General features: G+C 40.5%; 1 protein-coding gene across 1 annotated transcript in view; it reads left to right on the top strand.

The window, feature by feature from the left end:
• Positions 1-20,733, top strand: part of TMEM131L (transmembrane 131 like) — a 158,441-nt gene that overhangs the window by 93,576 nt on the left and 44,132 nt on the right. The window contains exons 8-14 of the mRNA XM_028104343.2: positions 13,786-13,863; positions 14,062-14,215; positions 15,555-15,613; positions 15,929-16,037; positions 17,726-17,819; positions 18,322-18,475; positions 19,298-19,468. Of these exons, the coding sequence (XP_027960144.1) occupies positions 13,786-13,863; positions 14,062-14,215; positions 15,555-15,613; positions 15,929-16,037; positions 17,726-17,819; positions 18,322-18,475; positions 19,298-19,468 (819 nt within the window). The remainder of the gene's footprint in view (positions 1-13,785; positions 13,864-14,061; positions 14,216-15,554; positions 15,614-15,928; positions 16,038-17,725; positions 17,820-18,321; positions 18,476-19,297; positions 19,469-20,733) is intronic.

Genomic DNA, 20,733 nt, shown 5'->3' with positions numbered 1-20,733 from the left:
ACGTGCCATCCCTGCTTACATACTGCCTTACCTTCACAAGCTTTCAACCCCCTCTGACTCTCACGATCCTTCTCATTCCATCCTTTTTTTTTTTTTTTTAAGATTTTATTTATTTATTTGACAGAGAGAGACACAGCAAGAGAGGGAACATAAGCAGGGGGAGTGGGAGAGGGAGAAGCAGGCTTCCCGCCGAGCAGGGAGCCCGATGCAGGGCTCAATCCCAGGACCCTGGGATCATGACCCGAGCCAAAGGCAGACGCTTAACCGTCTGAGCCACCCAGGCGCCCTCCATTCCATCCTTTGAGATCCAGTTCAGGTATCACCTCCTCTGCAGCCTCCCCAGGGTTCCAGGTGAGTCTGCGCTCCGGGCCCCATGGCACTTGGTTCAGGCCCCTGCTTGAACGTTTGGGGCCCTGTGTTGTCTCCCTCCCATGCTCTTTCACAAGGCTGTCTTGGACAGGGCCTATTTCCTTTTCATTTTTATAATCTCAACATCACTTTAGTGCTTAGTACACTGAGGACCCCCAGAGTTTTTAATAGATAGGTGAGTCAGTGGACATCTGAGCTGTGATCCCCAAATAGCATATCTACCTGTTGTTGTTCCATGTAAGATTTGTATGACTTCACCTTTTCACCACATCAGCCACGTGGACCTTCACCAGATTTACTACCAGGGCAGGTGGTAATATTCTTATTTTAGAAACTGCAGAAGGGACTCAGTTTACGTTACTTGGTGGAGGCCGAGAGCAGAGCTGGGATCGGTAGAGCAGCTCAGTCTGCTGTAGGATTTTCCCCATATATAGGAAGTGTCGTGATGACTCTCATTTCTGTTGACTTAGTAATTGGTGGTCCACAAAAGACAAATAGCAAATAAAATGTGTTTTTTTGCTGCATTTTTATAATGGCAATAAAACAATAGAAACAGCTTAAAGGCTCAACAGTAGAAAAAGGATTTGATGAATTTGATTATGTCAGTATGGTAGACTATTAAGTAGTTCTTCCAAGTTGTAATTATGATGCCTCATCTGACAAGTGAATAGTAGAATATAAGCTAGACTATACCTGATGATTGTAACTGTAAAATATATGGTGGGATAGAATACACAAATATCGTTGTGTTAGGCTTGTTAAAAGTGAAAGTTTTTATTTTTTAATGTTTTTTACAGTGGTATTTTGTTTCTAAACCATTGAGATTTGAGGAGTGTTTCAGTGGTTTACTTGGGCATAATTCAAACAATATTTGAAACTGGCATCGTCTCAATCTGGCATAGAGTCTCACTGTCGCAATAGGCTTGTCTCAGAGATTTACAAGAATTTAAGTTATTCTTGTTAGAATCATTGTAAAATAATGTTTATTGCTAAAAATAAAATGATAAGTCAAAGTGGGAAACCCAGAAAAGTTTTGAAGTGAGAGCTCATGACGCACCAAGTAAAGGTGTGTGTGTATGTCCTAACGTGGTATCATATTACCAAATTATCTAAAAGTGAGATTGTGGCTATGAACAATTGCAATGTAATCATTAGATAACATGGGAAACCAGAGGAGTGAAAAATTAGACATAAGCCCCAAGACCACAGTCACTCTTGGCAACGAGAACCAGGACTAATATTTTGTCATCTGCTCTCAGTGTATTTTCTGAGTGCATGCATATGATGAGGGTTCCCCTTCGCCACCACACTCTAGTGTGGCTGGAGGGTGTGAAGAAGAGATTCTCTCGTGTGCTGTGTGATAGCTAATGCATTTCAGGCCAGGAGTTAGTTCCTAACCTTTTCAGATTGGCACAGCCCTCGCTTTTGGAGTGGTGATGTCAGGGACAGGTGTTGGGCAAGGGCTGCCCGGAGCCCTGTGCCTGCCAGGCTGGGAGAAGGTGCCCTGAGGTGCTTTCCTGCTTCTTGCCTCCTGAGGTGCTGATCCCTGTCAATTAAGTGTGGCAATCTGAAAGGGAAGCTGTAAAATCAGCATAGGGAGGGGACCAAGGAAAGTTTTTTCAATCACAATTTGACAGAAGAGAAAGGGGCACATTTCTCACTAACAAATAAGTTACAAGAGTCTGATCTAGGAATTGGAGATGGAAGATAGAGAACAGGGAAAGGTTCTTTAACCTCTTTAGCTCTCCTATTTTCTTGATGGGCTTCCGTAATTAGTTAAATGGAAGAAACAGATTTTCTGAATGTGATAGCTGATAATTCCTACAAATCCATGTGTAATCAGTAATGTATTTAATACCATTTCTTTGCATGATAAAAGTTGTTTGATTTTTTTTAACATAAAAAATGATAGAGTGTCAGAGTCTGGAAAAGTATTACTCTATGTTAGGTAAATATATGCCATTACTTAATTTTTGTTGACATACCTGCCTCTGAATATGGCTTTTATTTTTTAAATAACAGTAAAATAATAACAGTAAATAACAGTATTCAAAAGTTTTTGTTTTTAAATGTGTATTTTCCTTTGCCAAGATTATAAACTCCTCAAGAGCAGGAATCCTGTCTTAGCCAGTATTTGTTTTCTTATTACCTAGCACAGTCTGGCCATATAAGATGCAGTAAATAAATGCTTGATAATTGAATAAATGATCTTCAAAGGAAGAAACTATAATCTCAACTATTTATGAACTAATGAGACATGAATCTTTTTTGACTTCTTTCAAACATTCATTATGTTAGAATATTCTAGAAACTCTTGTTGGGGTATTTGAAGATGCCCAATAAATAACGCCTGTATTCCTGGCCAAGTTCTAAACTAGTGGTCATATAAGAATCAGGAGTTGGGGTGGTGCCTGGGTGATTCAGTCAGTTAAGTGTCCAACTTTTTGATTTCAGCTCGGGTCTTGATCTCAGGATCGTGAGTTCAAGCCCCGCTTTGGGCTCCGTGCTGGGCGTGGATAATACTTTAAAAATAAAAAAAAAAAATGAGGAGTCAGGGAACCAAAATGCCACTCATATTGCTGATAAGCCACATTCTTGTGTATCAGCTGAGGTCAGAGAGCCGGTTCCTAACTCCCTGTTCCCTTGGGTAGATCATGGGGTGGCCCATCAGAAGGGGGGTTTGAGTCTGAAGGACAGACACCCCTCTCGAGAGTAGAGAGGAAAGAAACCAGCTCCTCTGTGAGCCCCTACCCTTCTCCACGCTGTCTACAGTATAGCATCATGTTCTGTTGCCCACTGACAGGCAACCCCCTCTGCCTCTAAGGGGAGAGGAAGACTTGGGGCAAAAGAACAGAGAATTCTTTCCTCATAACATTCCTCAGCTTTTATACCTGTGCCCGTTGGGCTTGCCTATTATCAAGATTGGGTTCCCCCTTCCTCTGGCAAGGAGACCAGCAGACTCCTGACAACCATGCTCCCACTTTCCTTAGTCTGCTCCTCCTCCCACTGGAACCAAACCCCCATTTCTTTGATCCTCCACAGACTGTTGGGGAGCATTGTTGAGTTTGCCCCTAGAAAGCTCTGAGATAGATTAGAATAATTCATTAATAATCTGTTCCAAAGGCACACTGCAGCCAAGGTTGAAAGTTCATGTCCTCATCTGTTTTCCATTCCAAATTCTTTTCAAGTATGATATTCAATACAGCTTATCAGAGTTTTTGCAGTGGGATCAAATAACAGAGTTAAGATACTCCAATAAAAAAATACCAGCCATATAAGTATGCCCCATCATAGAGATACACAGTGTACTGAATAAGAAGGTGAATTCTAAAACCAGACCACCTGGGTAAAAATCTTGTTCGCCTCTGAGTGACCTTGGCCAAATTACCTAATGTCTTTGTGTCTCAATTTATCTATAAAATAAATAATAATAGCACTACTTTGTAGGATTGCTATAGCCGTTGACTAAATTCATGCTTGTAAAGTGCTTAGAACTAGTACCTGGCACCTAACTAAAATGCATTCATCACTTAAAAAAAAAGTTGTGAATATAAACCTTCTATTGTGAAACTCTTGGAGAATTTTTAAATTCAGAGATTCAGTGCTCTGGCAAGACGTGGAAAGTTCAAGGCTATAGTCCCATATCAAATTATCTTGGCTTGTGAGTTAACATTAAAAGAATTTGAAGCCCTCCCCAATTTCTTATTTTTTGGTCTTAGCCCATGCCTGTGTGAGCTGGGGAGCCTTCAGCAGCTACGGCCAGGGCTGGCTCTCCCTAGAGTGCATGAGGCTTCCCCAAGTCACACTGGCTTAATATTAAGTCACTTGGGGCGCCTGGCTGGCTCAGTTGGTAGAACATGCAACTCTTGATCTTGGGATTGTGAGTTCGAGGCCCATGTTGGGTATAGAGATTACTTAAAAATAAAAAAATAATCTTAAAAAAAAGTATCAAGTCTCTCTTGAGCCTCTCTTGAGTCTAGAATCTTAAGACACAACAATATCAGATATCAACCTTCCATCCACAGGACTTGGAAAACACGCCTCCCATCCCAGCCCCCAAGGGACTAATTCTAAGCAGAATTATTCCCAGCCCTTCATTTTTGCCAAAAAGAGGGATGGAGGGTGGAGAGCATCACCTTGGCTTTGGCTTTAGTTTATGCCAGTTGTTCTGATTCCAAGACCTTTGCATTTAAACTCAGCAGGGAGAGATTGCCTGTCAGGAGGCTTCCCTGGAACCTCAGGGGCTTGGGGAAGCGCCACTTGTACAGACCAGCTCCTCTCGGGAGGTAGCCCCTGAGGTGCTCTGGTCTTCCCCTCCGAGTTGAGCACTTGGCAATGGTGGCAGCCCAGTCACAGGTGTGTCTTTGTTCTCCTTCCTTGCACAGAACCCTTGTTTCTGGCACTCCTGTGCTGAATGGTGTGGACACCCTGTTGAGGATGGAGCAGCCTCAGTGCCTGGGCAAGGGCACTGGGATCTGTGCACACACTGGTTTCCATGGCCTCTTACGGTAGATTTACTTAGGCTCCTGGAACCTACTTAGAGAAGGCTTTTCCCGTTTAGCTCCACCTGTTTCGAGTGCAGCATTGTTCTCAGCAGATTCTTGGAGGGCAGCTGCTGTTGACATTTGGGAAGCTTAGGGCCTGGTGGGGATAGCACGTTGGCGGTGAGCCACTCACTGTCTCCTCCAGGTTGTGAGTGCGCCCCTCTTTCTCTGCAGTTGTGGGCTATGCCTCCAGGATGCTCTTGGTTTCTCCTGGCCCCTCTTCCTCTCAGGAAGGCTCAGTTGAGTTTCTAGCCATTTAACCAGCTTTTTTGTTAGTCTTTTTCTTTCTCTAACACCTGTAAGGCTGCTACTGTTTTCTAGAATTGGTTCAGTCCTTTTTTCTTTTTCTTTTTCTTGTTCTTTTTGGTCTAGATTATATTATATATGTACATATATAATATAATCTGTCTATATATACATATGTATTTTTTTTCTCTAGATGTTCCTTTAGATATTTTCTGTGAGTTCTCCTAAAGGAAGAGAGATTAAAATCAATTAAGTTCTGGGTCTGCTAAAAGCATCTATTCAGACCAATCTTCCCTTCCTGTGTTGGAGAGTCTTCTGCAGGAGACGCCCCCCTATCACACCAATGTCTGAATCAGGCCGGGGTCAGTCTGTCTCAACAGTCTTGCCTGGTTCCCCTTGAATGGGTTTCCTCTTCTTGCTGCTCCTTCTCTCAGACTGAGTCCTGCTTCTCTAAACTTCTCGAACATGTTTCCCCAGGGCACGGGCAGTAACTGTGTCTCTGCCTGATACGCTCTGAGCATTCTGCTCTGATCTTCCCGTCCCCCGTCCCCCTGGACCTGCCCAGGTCTTATGCAGTAGTCCAGGGGACAGCTGTCTCAGTCCTCAGTTGCTCTTACTGTGGATTCCGTACCTGGCTTTGGAAGTGCGTTTCTCCCTAACTCCTCTAACGAAAGCCTGGTTCTTTCGGGGGGAACAGTCCTGTCTACTGAGGTCTTGCTTTTCTTCTTTCATTCCATTTTTTTATTTTTATTTATTTTTATTTATTTTTTTTTAGAAAGCAAGAATGAGAGAGAGAGAGAGAGCACATGAGAGGGGGGAGGGTCAGAGGGAGAAGCAGACTCCCCGCTGAGCAGGGAGCCCGATGTGGGACTCGATCCCAGGACTCCAGAATCATGACCTGAGCTGAAGGCAGTTGCCGAACCAACTGAGCCACTCAGGCACCCTCATTCCATTTTTTTAAAGCTCCAATAAGCACAAAGATCTGTCTCCCTCATTTCAGTTAGCTACCAGGTTATCTCCTTCTCTCTGTCTGTCGAGCTGGACCTTTGAGGTCTCATTTTCTCATTCAAATTTTGTCTAGCTGTTCTCTAAGAGGTTAGTCTTTCTCTTAAGGGGAGCCCTCTCTTCCTCCTGCTCCATCAACCTGCCTTTTTTGTTTTGTTTTCTGTTCATCTTGCTCTGATAGGAAAACTAAACCGTGTTTCCCTAACTTTCTAGCACCTCTTTGATGTCCAGAGTGAACCGGATTGTTTCAGCCTTAGTGGTTGCCTTCTTTGTGCATGCAATAATTCTGTCAAATGGCTTCTCTGCCTCAACTCAAGATGAGAGCATATCTTCTGTCTTATACACTTACTGCTTCTTTATTTATAAAATTTGCCATCTGTGTATCTGCCATTTTGGATCTTGAGCATCTAAAGCAGTGGTTAGCATTTAGATGATTAATAAATCTAGAGCCCATGAGTTGAGGAGGAACTTTTGAGTCTGTGGACCAGTCCACATGAATTTATAACTAGATTCTTTCATAGTTCCAATTCTTAGCCATGAAGATAATGCATAAAAAAGGTACAGATTTTGGAGCAACCTGACTGCCTGTATGGAATTGGACCCAACAGTTTCTTCAAGATCCGGTTATAAAAGCAGACGGTCCAGCTCTGGAAGCTCTCTCTATTGTGAGGGGAGCCCTGACTAGGACATCTTTTCCTTTTCCTTTTTCCTTCTCCCCCTCCCTTTCCTTTTCTAGTGGTAAAGTATATACACCATAAACTACCATTTTAAGTATGCAGTTGAGTGGCATGCAGTACATTCACACTGTTGTGCAATCATCACCACCATCCATTCTAGAACTTTCTCATCTTCCCCAACTGAAACGCTCATACCCACTACATAGCAACGCCCATTAACGTCTCCTCTCAATCCCCCTCTCAGATCTGCCTTCTGTCTCTATGAATTTGACTATTCTAGTCCCCGCCCCATATAATATTTGACCTTTTGTGTCTGGCGTATTTCACTCTCTTGTAATGTTTTCAGGGTTCATCCATGTTCTAGTATATGTGTCAGAACTTCTCTTTTAAGACTAAATAACATTCCATTGCATGGATACACCATGTTTTGTTTATTCATTCATCCATGGATGGATTTTGGGTTGTTTCTCCTTTTGACTACTGCATGTAATGCTGGTATGGATTTGGGTGTACAAATATCTGTTCAAATCCCTATCACTTTTGGGTATATACCTAGAAGTGGAATTGCAGGTCATTCAGTATCCATGTTTGATTTTTTTGAGGAACCACCATACTCTTCCCCACTGCGTGATCCTTTCCTCCATAGCCATGGCTGATTTTTGCCATGGCTATGCCTATTTAGGTAAAAGCTATGCCCACAGGGGTGCCTAGGTGGCTCAGTTGGGTAAGCGACTGCCTTCGGCTCAGGTCATGATCCTGGAGTCCTGGGATTGAGTCCCACATCAGGCTCCCTGCTCAGCAGGGAGTCTGCTTCTCCCTCTGACCCTCTTCCCTCTCGTGCTCTCTATCTCTCATTCTATCTCTCTCAAATAAATAAATAAAATCTTTAAAAAAAAAAAAGCTGTGCCCACATTGCTCAAGGTCAAGCTACCACTGCCTGCATCACAAAGCCCAAACTTTTGCCAAGCCTGGGCCCAGGGTCAAGTTCTGAGCCAGGCCTTCAGGACCCACTTGCCATTTGCTTAAGGCCCAGCAGCATCCAATTGTCTAAAAATAGCTGCTTGCCTTTGGATCAAGCCACCATATGCTGCATGACCTACCAAGGTGCAAATCCCACAAGGCTGTCCTGAAACTGCCAGCCCAGCTCGGAACAGTTAAAAGCCAGCTCCCCAAGTGCAAAAGCCAGAGTGTTGCACAATACAGGCCACTGTCACTTGGTCCAACGAAAAGTCTCAGGATCTAAGTGTTCACTTGTTCTCCACATTGCTTTTTTTGTCTGTTTTTCAGGGTCTCTGGCACATTTCAGGAGGGTGGAAGGTGGTGGGCAACAAATGGTTCTTCTCTTCTTTTGGGTTCTGAACCAAATGTGAAGTAAGACAAAAAGAACTTGAAGTGTTTAAGAAAAAATAACAACAACCACCCACTTCTCTTAGAAACCAAAGGAGGGTGGAAGAGGAGTTTCCCCTCTTACAACTTTGATGTGGGAAAAATGCTTCCCAGAAGCATTTATTTGTTGTGGAATTTTACTCATTTAATGCATTAACTGTGAATGAACAAGAAAGGACAATAACACTCCCTTTGGAAGGTCTACTCTGCCCTGTGCTGTGTCCTGTGTGTCTCATTTAGGGCTCTTAACATAGCTGCGAACTCACTAACTCCGTGTTATCGAAGAGGAAACTGAGTCATAGGCAGGGTAGGGGATGTCCCTAAGGTTTTGTGGCTGGGGTTTCATCTCGAATTGAATTCACGGCAAAGCCTTCTCTAAAATAGATGTGGATAAGAGGAAAAGCAAGACGTGTACATGCTCCCCCCCTTGAAACAGAAAAACAAATTCCAGCCATTTCCTCGGTTTTTACAGATATTTTAGCGAGGGTTTGGGCAATGTTAGGTGAATTTTGTTCCAGTGGTTAAGTATCTAAGGATTAGCAAGGCAGTGGTTATGGGGAGGGCTGAAGCCCCGTTGCTGGTGAAGGGTGAAAGCAGCCCTACGGTGCTAATAACTCTGCTGAGCCCGTCCGTTGTGCAGAAAACACTAAATTAGGAGTTTGGTTATAGAGCATGGCCGCTGTGGGGAAGGGACCCAAGAGAGGGCCTGTTTTATGCAAGCTCATTTGCTATATAGACTGTATTGTACCTAGCACTGTATATGTGGGCCACCCTCTGGACTGGTCACATGGCTTATACAGGATCTGGGTTCCTGCTGACACACATGCTGGTGTAAGACGTTTACCTGGATAAGAACCTTTAAAATTTAGCGTTCAAAATTGTGGAAGGGGAGAAAAGCAAGACCTAATATTGGAATTTATCTATAATTCTTTTATATATTCCTTAACTATTCCTTAAATACAGGGTTTCTGTGTGTGGTCATTACTATGAATGCCATGATTTCAAGGCCCTTGATCACTATATTATAGATTCTCATGTGCTTTTGTTAAGATGTTGGTTTATTCTTGTTAGTAGAAGTCCTCTAAGAGGGCAGGACTTCAAGTCTATCATTTTCTTTCCTCTTTACTTGTACACGATCCCCCCACAAATCACACTCTGCCTGGGGCCTGCCGCACAAACACCAGTTTCTTAGCAAGAAGAGAACTAGGTGATTTCTTCTCTCTTAGATCCAGTTAACTAGAGTCATAACACAAAACCATGGGAATATAAGCCGTTACAAAAGGGGGTTTTTAACACTGCCATTTTCTGGACTATTATTGCATAATCTCCCGGTAGGGTTTTCTAATACGTGTTTCCATGGTGAAGAACTTTCCGGCTTTTAAGTTTAGGAGAAGTAGACTTGGTCTGTTCTGATTTACTTAGAAAAAGTACTGACCTGTGTTAAAAGACCTGCAGGTTTTTTTCTTCTGGTTTTCACTAGCCAACCTTAGGACCTTTGATAAGTCATTTAACCCCACCAGACCACATTTCCCCCCATCTTCTACAAGAGAATAATACCATATACTTTACATGGAAATTACGAAGAAATTATTTTATTTTTTAGCTGTAAAATTTATGAACTAATTTGTTAAAGTGATTTGGGGGGTTTGAAAAGTAGAGAAGTAGGTTTCTGTTTTCCTTTTATAATCTGCCCAGGCACACTCTTGGATAAGGGGATGTCCCACCATCATAACAAATGTGCTCAGCTGGGTCCCTTTCAGAGAGAATTTAATCCGCGCGCGCGCGCGTGTGTGTGTGTGTGTGTGTGTGTGTGTTTGCCCGTGTGTGTGTGTGTGTGTGTGTGTGTGTCCCTTTCAGAGAGAATTTAATCCGTGTGTGTGTGTGTGTGTTTGCCCGTGTGTGTGTGTGTTTGCCCCAGGTTTCAGAGAGAATTTAATCCGTGTGTGTGTGTGTGTGTGTTTGCCCGTGTGTGTGTGTGTGTTTGCCCGTGTGTGTGTGTGTGTGTGTGTGTGTGTTTGCCCCAGGTTTCAGAGAGAATTTAATCCGTGTGTGTGTGTGTGTGTGTGTGTGTTTGCCCCAGGTGGCTCATGTTTTGGTTATACTTTACTTTCTTAAGTCAAGATTACAATAGTTTTGTTCTTTTGATAAAGACATGAACTGTTTAAATTGCTCTTCTAGAAAAATTGGCCTGCTTTAGGGACAGTTTGGAGGTGCTGCGACTCCCCCTTGTGGGACTCTGAAATGTTCTACAACAAATGAGACAATTTGGTAGTTTATTTTTGTTATGCTTCCAGCTAAGAGAGGAATCTTACTTAAAATGGTAAATTATAAATTCATCTAGAAACTTATCAAGAATGACCAAATACTGGGCTTTATATTACATCAGATCACTGTGCAAATTGGATTGTTTAATCGTGTTCAAAAATCATAATTTTGAACTTACATTTCAACGTTTGAAGAAATATTTTAGGTAAGAGAATTACCGTGTGAGGTTAAGGCCTATAATTAAATTACTGTAAATTTTCAAAAAACACAACTATTATAAATGCATATGTTGAAAATATGTTGATATGGGTTTTTCTTTAAACTTTTTTTTTTTAAGTTTTAGGTCAGAAGTACATGTCAAATGACAGGCTTTGGTATATTCTTTTATTTTATAGCTATTTATTATTTTTAGTTTCTTGCCCATTTCAAGCTTGCCTTTTTCAAGCAAGCATCTGTGGCTGTGTGCCCACTTCTCTTCATTCACTAATTGCATATTGAATTAAGTGGTAGACATTGTGGTAAAAACATCAAACAAGGTGCTTACAATCTTCTGGGGAAGACAGACCTTGAGCAGGTTGTTACATTATAATGAGGAGTGTTCAGGAAGGTCAGGGAAAAGGTGCTGTGGGTATAAGTAATGGACAGTTACCCCAGCTGTGATGTCAGGGAAAACCTTGGTGAAGGGGTTGTTTGAGCTGGGCATGAAGGTTTAACTAGGTAGAGGAAGGCTGGATATGGGGATGTGAGTTCACAGCAGAAGAATACATTCAGAGGTTGAAGGCAAAACAGAGCAGAAAGCAGACCAGTGAGGCTGGAGCATAAATAAGGAGGTAGAGACTGGGCAGGTGCCTGAGTTTTGAAGCTACAGTAAAGGATTTGGTCTTTGAAGGGTTTTGAGCAGATAATGGCGTCACCTGATTGGCACACTTGTAAACTCACTTTTGATGCATTGTGGAGACCGGAATGGAGAGGGCAGAGGTGGACACAGGGAGACTAGCCTACCTGTCCTCCTCCCTCCCTCTCCTCCTCCTTTCCACGAGTATGAGCGTCCTTAAACTTTTTCTGTAAAGGCCTAGAGAGTAAATTTTGGCTTTGCAGGCCACACTGTCTCTGGTGCAAGTGCTCATCTCTGCAGCTTGTAGCATGAAAGCAGCCACAGACAATACACAAAAGAATGAACATAGCTGGGTTCCAACAAAACTATTTACAAACAGGCAGTGGGCTGGATTTGGCCCATGGGCATAGTTTGCTGACCTCCGATCTCCTCGGTATTGGGAATGAAGAGAAGTGAATGGATTCAAGGGTACTGAGGAGGTAGGGTCAGTATAACTTGGTTATGGGTTTGTGTGAGAAGGGTAAGTGAGGAGGTGGAGTGAAGTTGGTTTGCAGGTTTCTGTCATAAATAACTGTATGAATAATGATGCCACGATGACACGCACAGCAAGGGTAGCTGTCTCGGCGAGTGTGAGCATTCAGGAGGTTGCCCGGCCATCGGTTGGGCATAGGTGTGTGGAGAGGTCTGAGCTGGAGAGAGAAGTGCAGGCAGCTTCAGTGTGTCACAGAGCTTGCCTAGAGAGAGATACTGAAGAGGGCAAAAGACAGAATCCGGAGTAACTCTTAACATCTTGAGAGGAGAGGGGGAAGAGCCACAAAGGAGGCGCCAAAGAGGAAGGAGAAGAACCAAGAGAAGCACAAGTGGATAATGGGGTTAAACTGGCAGAAGACTTGGGCAAAATGAAAAGTGTCTCTTGGATTGAGATATGAGGTGGTCATTTATAACTTTGCATAAAGCAATTTCAGAGAGTAGTGGGCTTTTTCTTTCTTTGATGGTGGGACTCATTTACAAAAAGACAAATTCAGAAATGTAGTTCTTCCTTAAGATTTTAGGTTCAGTTTACAAATGGTATTGTTCTAAGTCTAGTAGATACTAGCAATTACTTTTTAAAAGAGCTTTTGGTTAATATTTGGTCCCATTTACAAGCTTGGCTAAACTCCTTAACTATCTTTACTGCATTTTAAAATGCATTATATTTGATTCCAATTTTGGTACTTTATTTTTTATTTTTATTTTTCTTATAATTTTTTTAAAGATTTTATTTATTTATTTGAGAGATAGAGAGAGGGAGAGCCCGAGACAGGTGAGGGTCAGAGGGAGAAGCAGACTCCCCAGTGAGTAGGGAGCCCAATGCGGGACTTGATCCTGGGACTCCAGGATCATGACCTGAGCTGAAGGGGGTCGCTTAACTGACCGAGACACCCAGGCGCCTCAATTTTGGTACTTTATTTGCTGAATGACAATTGCACTAGTTAAAAATGTGTTTTTTTTAACGTAATATACTTAGGTAATTCTTAATAAATCTAACAAATTAAACACCATCGTGGTGGTTCTACTTAATACTAAATCTTCCTGGAGTGAATAAATGCTTACCCACAATTAAGTCAGCCAAGGATTTGGGGAATGCCCCTTACTATACTGAGATTTCCTGGTGTCCTGACTGTGGCTGCCAAGCCGAGTGCCTTTTTTTATTTTATAATCACTATGCCAGACACATCAGACTGAACAAAAAAGGAGCCCTCACAGCTTAGGTTGTTTGGATTTACATGCCTCACTACCTGACTGCTCTTTGCCTTCACTGTATGCAGCCCCCACCCTCCCGCCCACATGGCTATGTTCCTGGGTTGGGGTGTGCATTTCCTCCTCTTAAAGATATGACAGTTATCATCCCATGTGGCTGTTAAGATCTTTGAATTTGATGAAATTCTGCGTTCTTTTCATTTATTTTGGTCTCTTCCATCCATAGCTCTTTCACATATTAAAAATGATCATGATGGCCAGTGGAATTTTAGACCCCTCTGAGTGTTTTGTCACCACTTCTAACGTCATTCTACTAATGGAAGGCAGACATAAGAACAGTTAATTGGCTATTACTGGGTGAACCTACTTTGAAATGAAAGACTCCTATGTTGAAACAGAATGTTCAAAAAGTACAAGAAATGCCAAACTACAGTGTTCCTGTGTATATTTAGAACATATTTATCTCCTTACTGCCATAATAGGAATTTTCATGTTGCCCAAGGGAGAGCTTATGATTTCCATTAGAATATAAGCTCAGTGACAGTTTTCTGTCTTACTCATGTTTATTTCCAGCTACTAGAATAATACCCAGCATTTAGCAGATACTCAAATATTTATTAAATGAATGAATGTCCTGAATAAATGATAGTTTACTACGAATATGAGATTGAACTTTTTGCCTCTTTTAAGTGTTTACCCCCGTTTTTTCTTCTTTTAGGCAGAAACCACTAATACTAGCCTCTTGCAAGTGCAACTGGAATGCAGTTTACATAATAAAGTGTGTCAGCAGTTAAAGGTAAACTAAAAAATTCACTGTTTTTATCCTTCCTTTCCTGCCTCTTGGCTTGGAAATCAAAAATAAAATGACATATTTTGCTTTCAGAAATGCACATGCCCTTGCTTTTCTTTTCCTAAATTTGAAATCACCAAGTTTGGATGGTTTTTTTTTTTTTTTTTTTGAGTTTTTCCTTTTTTTCCATCCCTCCAATCTCAGAGTTGTTATATGGAATCTGATGATGTTTTACGGCTACAAATGAGCATAATTGTGACCATGGAAAACTCCTCAAAAGAATTTGAAGAAAACACACAAGATTTGTTAGATCATCTTTCTATTATTTATGTAGCTACAGATAAATCTGAGACCTCAGGTAAGGTGGAATCTTTTAAAATTTTTATTATATATTTTGATTAACCTGCATCATCATTCTTAACAGCATTGACTTGTAGATTCTGTCATATATGCAATGCAAGACAAAGAGCCTTTGCTTTCATTATTAAGAGATTGAAACTAATTGGTTCTCAATCTGCAACTGCTAGTAAGACTGTATTATTTTGGAGTAAATTAAGTGGCAACTGCGAACCATTCTGAGTTTCCTTGGGAATAATTTTTCTTGGCGTTCTGGAGATAGTAAACAAGTTAAACAGGCACAAGAATCTAATATAAATATTCACAGAGTATTTTAAATCTCCTGTTTCTTGTTCCATTGTTACTGATTTGCAGAAGCTCAGTTAAATCATACTGTTTTGTACTTTTAATAGTTGATTGGGTGCTGGTTGTTCCTGGATGCCTGGCAAGTGAGGATAGTGAGAATTTTAGTGTTCATTTCTATGAATTTTGTGTTTGAAAATGTGTGTGCCATGTACCAGAAGTTACCTAGTTCATCAGTTTAAATTTCTAAGAACTTTGGTAGGCAACACACGTTATATAGTCCATACCATTTATAACATAGACATTTGCTATTATCCATTGGTTAGCAAGACTGTGCTGGTATATTTGTATATATGTGTGTGTGTGTACTTGTGTGTATATGTGCACACACACACACATATAAACATATATACGTATCTGGAGAAAGAATTGTTAGCAAAGCATAATTTTATTTGGGAGTCTTAATTGTTGGTCAAGCGTCATTTACTTTCCATTCGTCAGAATTGGTTATAGTAGTAATGGTTCAGCAGGAGAGCTGCCCTGTCCTTGGGCTCATAGTTTTGGTGATTCTCAGAATGGCCAGGTAGACAACAATGTAGAGAAGACCCCTGTCCCATGGGGAGCACTTTTGGTGAAGGTTAAAAGGAAGGCTGTGCTTTGAGATCCCAGGGTTTTGTTTTTCCTCAAATATGATCATCTAAATAAGGAAATGAGGGACTGTCTAATCAACAGGAGGACATAGCTTTATTTAAAGCTATCCAGTTGGTTAGTTTCATCCAGAGGAGTTATAGTATGGCCCTAAACTCAAGAGTTTCTCCACTGGTAGTTCATCATCATTTAGAGATCCTATATTTGAAGGTCAATCTTTTTGTATGGATCTTTTTTCTTGTGACTTAAAAGAATACCCAACAGAAAATAGCTCCCTGTTTCAATTGTAGTGTTGAAAAACGAGTCACATTTTGTATAGAAATGTGTAATATGGTATTTTAACTACTATGTTAAGGTGTGAGAATGAGATGACTCTGTTTTAATCTCATTGCTCTGATTTTTTTGGACAGATGATTCGGCAGTAAATATGTATATATTACATTCAGGAAACAGCCTTATTTGGATACAGGTAATTGTAAATGCTTACATAAAGTAAATTTTAAACTGACAAGGGTGTGTTTAGTTGGAGAGCATGAGGATTTTTCAGGAACAGTTACAGAAACACTTGTCTCAGTTCTCTTTTGCTTTAATTTATACCCATTTTCCCTTGCTTGAACCCATATTAGGATGAAGGTTGTCAGCACCCCCTTCATATTGTTATAGACACATATGCTGAGCAGTTACTTGTATGCCAGTCTGAGCCACTTATTCTTTTAACAGAGTTGATTCAAATTGGATAAACATTCACCCAGCTGAGGATAGTAATACGGAGTTTTTTTTGTAGGATGTACATCATTTCTCACAGAGAGATGCTCTGTCCCTGCAGTTTGAACCAGTCCTCCTACCTACTTCTACGACAAACTTTACAAAAATCGCCTCTTTCACTTGCAAAGGTATAGATTTTAAAAATATCGGAGATTGTCTTTTTATTTTCATTATCTAGTTATGATCATTCTTTCTATGAAATGACTTAGAACTACAGAGTAATAAGTAAGGTTTTCAGAAAGTGAATGGGTTTGATTATAATACTGCAGCCTTAATAGTTCTAAGAGAGAGAATCACGGAAAGAATGATTGTTGGTGTCACTTTTATTCTGCCACATGTGTAGGGGTTTGCATTTAAAGCTTAACTGCCCCAGTTGTGTTTCTTGGTGCAGAATGCGATGCAGATCTAGTGAATATAAACCCAGTCCTCACTTTGGGTTCTTACTTATTTACGGTAAAGTTCTGTAAAGAAATGCAGATGGTCTTAAACATATGAAAACATGCCCTGCCTCACTTATATTTCAAAAAATGTTAATTAAAGCAACACGTGAGATATAATTTATTACTTAGATCAATAAAATAAAAACATTGTTAATATTCTGTGTTGGTAATGACTAGGGGGAAAAACAGATATTTTTGACAAGAGTATAAACCAATGCAGGCTTCTTTAGAGGGGAAATTGACAATCTAAGAAAATTTAAAATGCACATAGATGCTCTTTGATCCTTCTACATCAAGGAACCGTCTGCAGATATACTCATGTATGTATGCACAACTGTACCTACAGAAATGTGCACTGTTGGTGACAACAAAGCAGTGTCAATATCCATCGATAGGGGGCTGGTGAATTGTGCGTGTCGTGTTTTTTAAGGGGTGTCTATGTACTTGTGTATGTACAGAACACTGGATGGATGCATAAGAATCTGCTAACAGTTGTTTCCTCTAAGATGATTGGGAACTCAGGAGTGAACAGTAGACGTTATTTTCACATTTTTGTTAGTGTTTGAATATTTTCTTGGAGCCATATCTGTAGCTTAAGAAGAAAAAAAAGACTAAGGGAGCCTGGGTGGGTCAGTTGGGTAAGCATCTGCTTTCAGCTCAGGTCAAGCCCTGAGTCAGGCTCCCTGCTCAGCAGAGTCTGCTTCTCCCTCTCCCTCTGCCCCTCCCTCCTTCACACGTGCACCTGTGCTCTCCCTCTCTTTCTCTCTCTCTCAAGTAAATAAATAACCCCCCCCAAAAGACTTGAGTATTAGTATCAGAGTTAAGAATTCAACACCAGTGTCTTAATATTACAAACTAGCTCAAGGAAAGCTTGAAAGTGTTGTTTTGATAATTCACAATGTTTCGGACTTCATTCCTACTTTCACTGTGAAGCTCCTTCTTGCTATTTTGGTTGTCTTCCTTTCTTGCTCCTATCTCCACATGCTGCACCCCACCCAGCTGAGCATCATTTTTCACTTTTGTCATCCCTGGCAGAACTAAAGACTTTATTTATAGTGAATGCAGATCTTTGTAAAGAGAAGCCACAAAGCATTCACTCTCTCTCTCTCTCTCTCTCTTTTTTTTCGCCCCAAAAGAAGAAATGAGAGGTTGGTTTAAAAAAGGGGTGGATGGGGGGGGTGGGTGGCAGACACCGTGTTCTAGATGATTGGCAACAAGCCAGCAGAGAAAAAGATAGGAGTGTTTGAGAAAGGATTTTACCATTGATATCTGATGCACTGTTTTAATGGAGGCTGAAAAGCAAAGTAATTAGAAAGTTATAAATAAAACATAGATCTTGTTTTTGTTCACATGTATTTCTTTGTGTCTCAAAACAGCTACGTCATGTGACAGTGGGATTAAAGAAGACACGAAGAAAATAAAAAACACTTCAACACTAAAAGCATGTCTCTCCTCTCCTGTGGTTCAAGGGTAGGGTGATGATTCCACTTTCCCTTAATCGTATGTTCGTTTGTTTGTTTTCATCTCGCAGTGATTTGAAAATATTACCGATAAGATGAGTGTATGATTCTCTCTCTCGGGACTTGCCTTCCATACATTAACACAGCTAACAAGCAGTGGGAGGGCGGACTGCAGACTGGGGGAGAGGAAACCGGATGGTTCAGTTAGCGGCGCAGGTCCTGGGCCAGGGAGCCGAGCTGGGTGTGGGATAAAGAAGAGGGCGTGCCTTTGGGTCCTGGCTTTGCCCTGGCGGCCTCCATGAACTGGCCTGGTCCCTTTCCCTCTGGCCTTCAGATGCTCCCCTTATGGGCGTGAAGGTTGAAGAAGGCAGTCTCGAAGCTTGTTTCCTAGCACTACCAACCTTCATGCCCTGACATTTTATGATGCCTCTCTTTTTGCGCTCAGAGGCAGGATGAGTGCTGACAGTTGTCTCAGGCTCCATGCTGATGGCGTGCCTGTCCTGTGTTCACAGGTATTTTAGAATGGACTCCTCTGCAGCCCAGTTTCACATAGAGACTCATGAGAACACATCAGGAGTTTGGTCAGTGTGGTACCTCAACCATTTCGACCGTGGCGTTGTATTACAGGATGTGTTTGTTTCCAAGGAAACCAAGCACATTTTAAAGGTACATATGGTATTTTTATCCAGGTTTTAGCCTATTTTAAGCTTTATTTAAGGTCAGATGCTATGAAATTAATATTTATAAAATTTCATTTTTACTTCTGATTTTTAAAGCAAGTATTTTTCTTTCAGTATTTTCAGAGTTAACCTCTGGGACCTCTCTATTTTTTTAAGCTGTTGTTCAAGGAGTTAAAAGGGACCAAGATATATTCTTAAATGATATTTGCTCTTACCATTGTTCAAAAAGATTACAGTGTATAATTTATACTAAAAAGATGGTATTTATTAAAAGCCTAATTAATGACAAAATAGACTTTTTCAAAATACTACCCCATGAAAATTTCAAGATTACTTTTGTGAAATTTAAAAGCAGTAGCATACACAGCATTTAAAACCTGTCATTTATATAAAAATATTTCAATCTTTGACCTGAAAATAAGTGAGTAAAATTATATTTTTAAAAGTACAGAAGACCTTTAGCATCATACTTTATAATGGTCTTTTTTTTTTATTATGTTATGTTAATCACCATACATTACATCATTAGTTTTTGATGTAGTGTTCCATGATTCATTGTTTGTATATCACACCTGAATGGAGATTCAGGACGTGCCCTCTTTACTACCCATCACCAGGCTAACCCATCCCCCCACTCCCCTCCCCTCTAGAACTCTCATTTTTAAAAATTTTTTTTATTATGTTAATCACCATATATGGAACACTACATCAAAAACTAATGATGTAATGTATGGTGATTAACTTTATAATGGTCTTAATCCTAATTAGTGTTAGGAAAAGTAATTTCTCTTGCTTTTTTTCTTTTTAGATTCTGAATTTCACTGGCCCTTTATTTCTACCTCCAGGCTGTTGGAATATATTTTCTTTGAAACTTGCTGTTAAAGACATTGCCATAAACCTATTCACCAATGTATTTTTGACTACAAACATAGGTGCCGTTTTTGCAATACCTCTACAGATTTACTCAGCCCCAACCAAGGTATTGTTTACAACACTATGTGTTATAATTTTCATAATAATTACTGTTTATTAACTTACAGTGCTTGGGTTTTATTGGCAGAGTTAAGCTTAGAGTTCTTGAAGACTGTCTAAGAAATTAGAAGGATATTACCAGGCCAGTCTTATATGGTCAGTTGTTTAGATATGGAACTCTTTATTTGGAAAGAGTTTCTATTTTTCATAAAGTAATTTGAGGTTCTTGAATAAAATAATACAAATAGATTAATCTCATTTTCATTTGTTTCCAAAATTTGAAGAGCAAGGAATATATGCTTGCTATAGAAAACGCAGTTGAGCTTTTGGTGCATACTAGCAGTGAATTCAAGTAAACTAGACGGTCAGATGCTTTAGTTAGGCCTCTGGTAAGTGACTCTCAGTTGCTTGTAATCCTTGCATTTCTTTAGTGGGCCAAATCTAAAACCTGAAAGGGTTATCAATTAAAATGCTTTCTAAAATCTGGGTAAGCCATATTTAATTTAGATCTTATCTTAAACATGTCTCATTTTTTTCTTAATGTTTATTTATTTTCATTTGGTTACTGTTATTGCTTCTTTTTAATCCAAGCTCTTCTGTATAACACTGGGTTCTAATTTTTCACTATGAGACATTCATGCAACCATCTTTATGATTTTTCTCACTTACTAGCTTTGGTGTTTCATAGATAGAAATGCCTCATGCTTAGCTATGGGCTTAAAGGTAGGACCTCTAAAATTAAACTACACAAGATGCAAGCTTAATTCCATTCATCTGTATTTCGAGCAGGGGAGATTTCTTAGAAATCTCCTTTTTCCGATCAAGAGTTGCATTTTAAGAAGAGCTGCTTGTGGGAGGGAGGAGGCAGGTTTCACATATATGTGGAAGTAGGAAGTAGCAAGTCTGTGCTTTCCCAACATGTGGGAAGTGGAACATCAGTTTACATGTCCCAAGTGGTTTAGGAGTGACTATAGATTGGTATACTGTTTTTCAGAAGATTAGAGTACAGTTTAAAAAACAAAAAACCTGTCAAGAGTGTCCTGAGATTAACCTCTAAATCAGAAGGCAGCTTTGTGTCTTTGGGGCCCAAGGATCGTCCCTATGGGCATTGAGGATTGTGCAAAATCCCCTGCCGTGATCCTGTCTGTGACAGACAGTTCAGAGCACTCATTCAAGGAGCAGGGAAGCTAAGAATTCACTTTCTTGTTGTTTGGCTTCTGGTTAAAGAGAAATTCACTGAGGTGGAGGCCATTGTCTGCTTCGCATTTGAGT

Source organism: Eumetopias jubatus, unplaced genomic scaffold (assembly GCF_037043125.1).
Source record: "Eumetopias jubatus isolate StellerSeaLion01/CBP00866 unplaced genomic scaffold, mEumJub1_p1.0 scaffold_2, whole genome shotgun sequence".
Lineage (NCBI taxonomy): Eukaryota > Metazoa > Chordata > Mammalia > Carnivora > Otariidae > Eumetopias > Eumetopias jubatus.
Note: the sequence above shows the minus strand (reverse complement) of the source record. Positions and strands in the feature narration are given on the sequence as shown.